Source organism: Sinocyclocheilus grahami, unplaced genomic scaffold (genome assembly GCF_001515645.1).
Source record: "Sinocyclocheilus grahami isolate Dianchi unplaced genomic scaffold, SAMN03320097.WGS_v1.1 scaffold22.1, whole genome shotgun sequence".
NCBI classification, from domain to species: domain Eukaryota; kingdom Metazoa; phylum Chordata; class Actinopteri; order Cypriniformes; family Cyprinidae; genus Sinocyclocheilus; species Sinocyclocheilus grahami.
The window spans coordinates 2,892,269-2,893,162 of record NW_015505201.1 but is presented as its reverse complement, the minus strand read 5'-3'; the positions used below and the strand labels follow the sequence as shown (position 1 = coordinate 2,893,162).

Sequence of the window (894 nt, the reverse complement as noted above, 5' to 3'; positions counted from 1 at the left end):
GTTATATATACTGAATGCTTTTATATTGGATCTGTGTGTGAATGTGATCTGTTGGTGTTTCTCACCAGAGCTGAACAGAATGTAACACTGGGAACAGCTGATCCACTCCAGCTGTATGAATCTCACAGTCCTGCAGAATCAGCTGAGTCTTTGTGTCTGAGTGAGCTCTCTGAATGACTCTGGACATCACACGGCAGTCGTCAGCGTTCAGATGTAGAGGCTCTGAGTCTGTGTTTGTTGTCAGATCCAGAGCAGAGCGGCAGGAGAAGTCCAGCTTGTGTTGCAGGATCGAGAGCAGAACAGCTGCTGCCTCCTGCTGGACATCAGAGACACTGCAGCAGTGAAGCATCTTCAGTAACAGCAGCCTGTCAACACTGAACACAGACGAACACTAGATCAGGACAGATTCTGTAACATCAGTAACAGTAGCCTGTCAACACCGAACACAGACGAACACTAGATCAGGAAAGATTCTGTGACATCAGTAACAGCAGCCTGTCAGCACTGAACACAGACGAACACTAGATCAGGACAGATTCTGGTAACATCAGCAATTGTCAACACCGAACACAGACGAACACTAGATCAGGACAGATTCTGGTAACATCAGCAATTGTCAACACCGAACACAGACGAACACTAGATCAGGAAAGATTCTGTGACATCAGTAACAGCAGCCTGTCAGCACTGAACACAGACGAACACTAGATCAGGACAGATTCTGGTAACATCAGCAACTGTCAACACCGAACACAGACGAACACTAGATCAGGACAGATTCTGTAACATCAGTAACAGCAGCCTGTCAACACCGAACACAGACGAACACTAGATCAGGAAAGATTCTGTGACATCAGTAACAGCAGCCTGTCAGCACTGAACACAGACGAACAC

The 894-nt window shown here is 46.8% G+C and overlaps 1 protein-coding gene across 1 annotated transcript in view; it reads right to left on the bottom strand.

The window, feature by feature from the left end:
* The window catches only part of LOC107559762 (uncharacterized), a 21,540-nt gene that overhangs the window by 3,751 nt on the left and 16,895 nt on the right, over window positions 1-894 (bottom strand). The window contains exon 6 of the mRNA XM_016243709.1: window positions 66-374. Coding sequence (XP_016099195.1) covers window positions 66-374 — 309 coding nt within the window. The remainder of the gene's footprint in view (window positions 1-65; window positions 375-894) is intronic.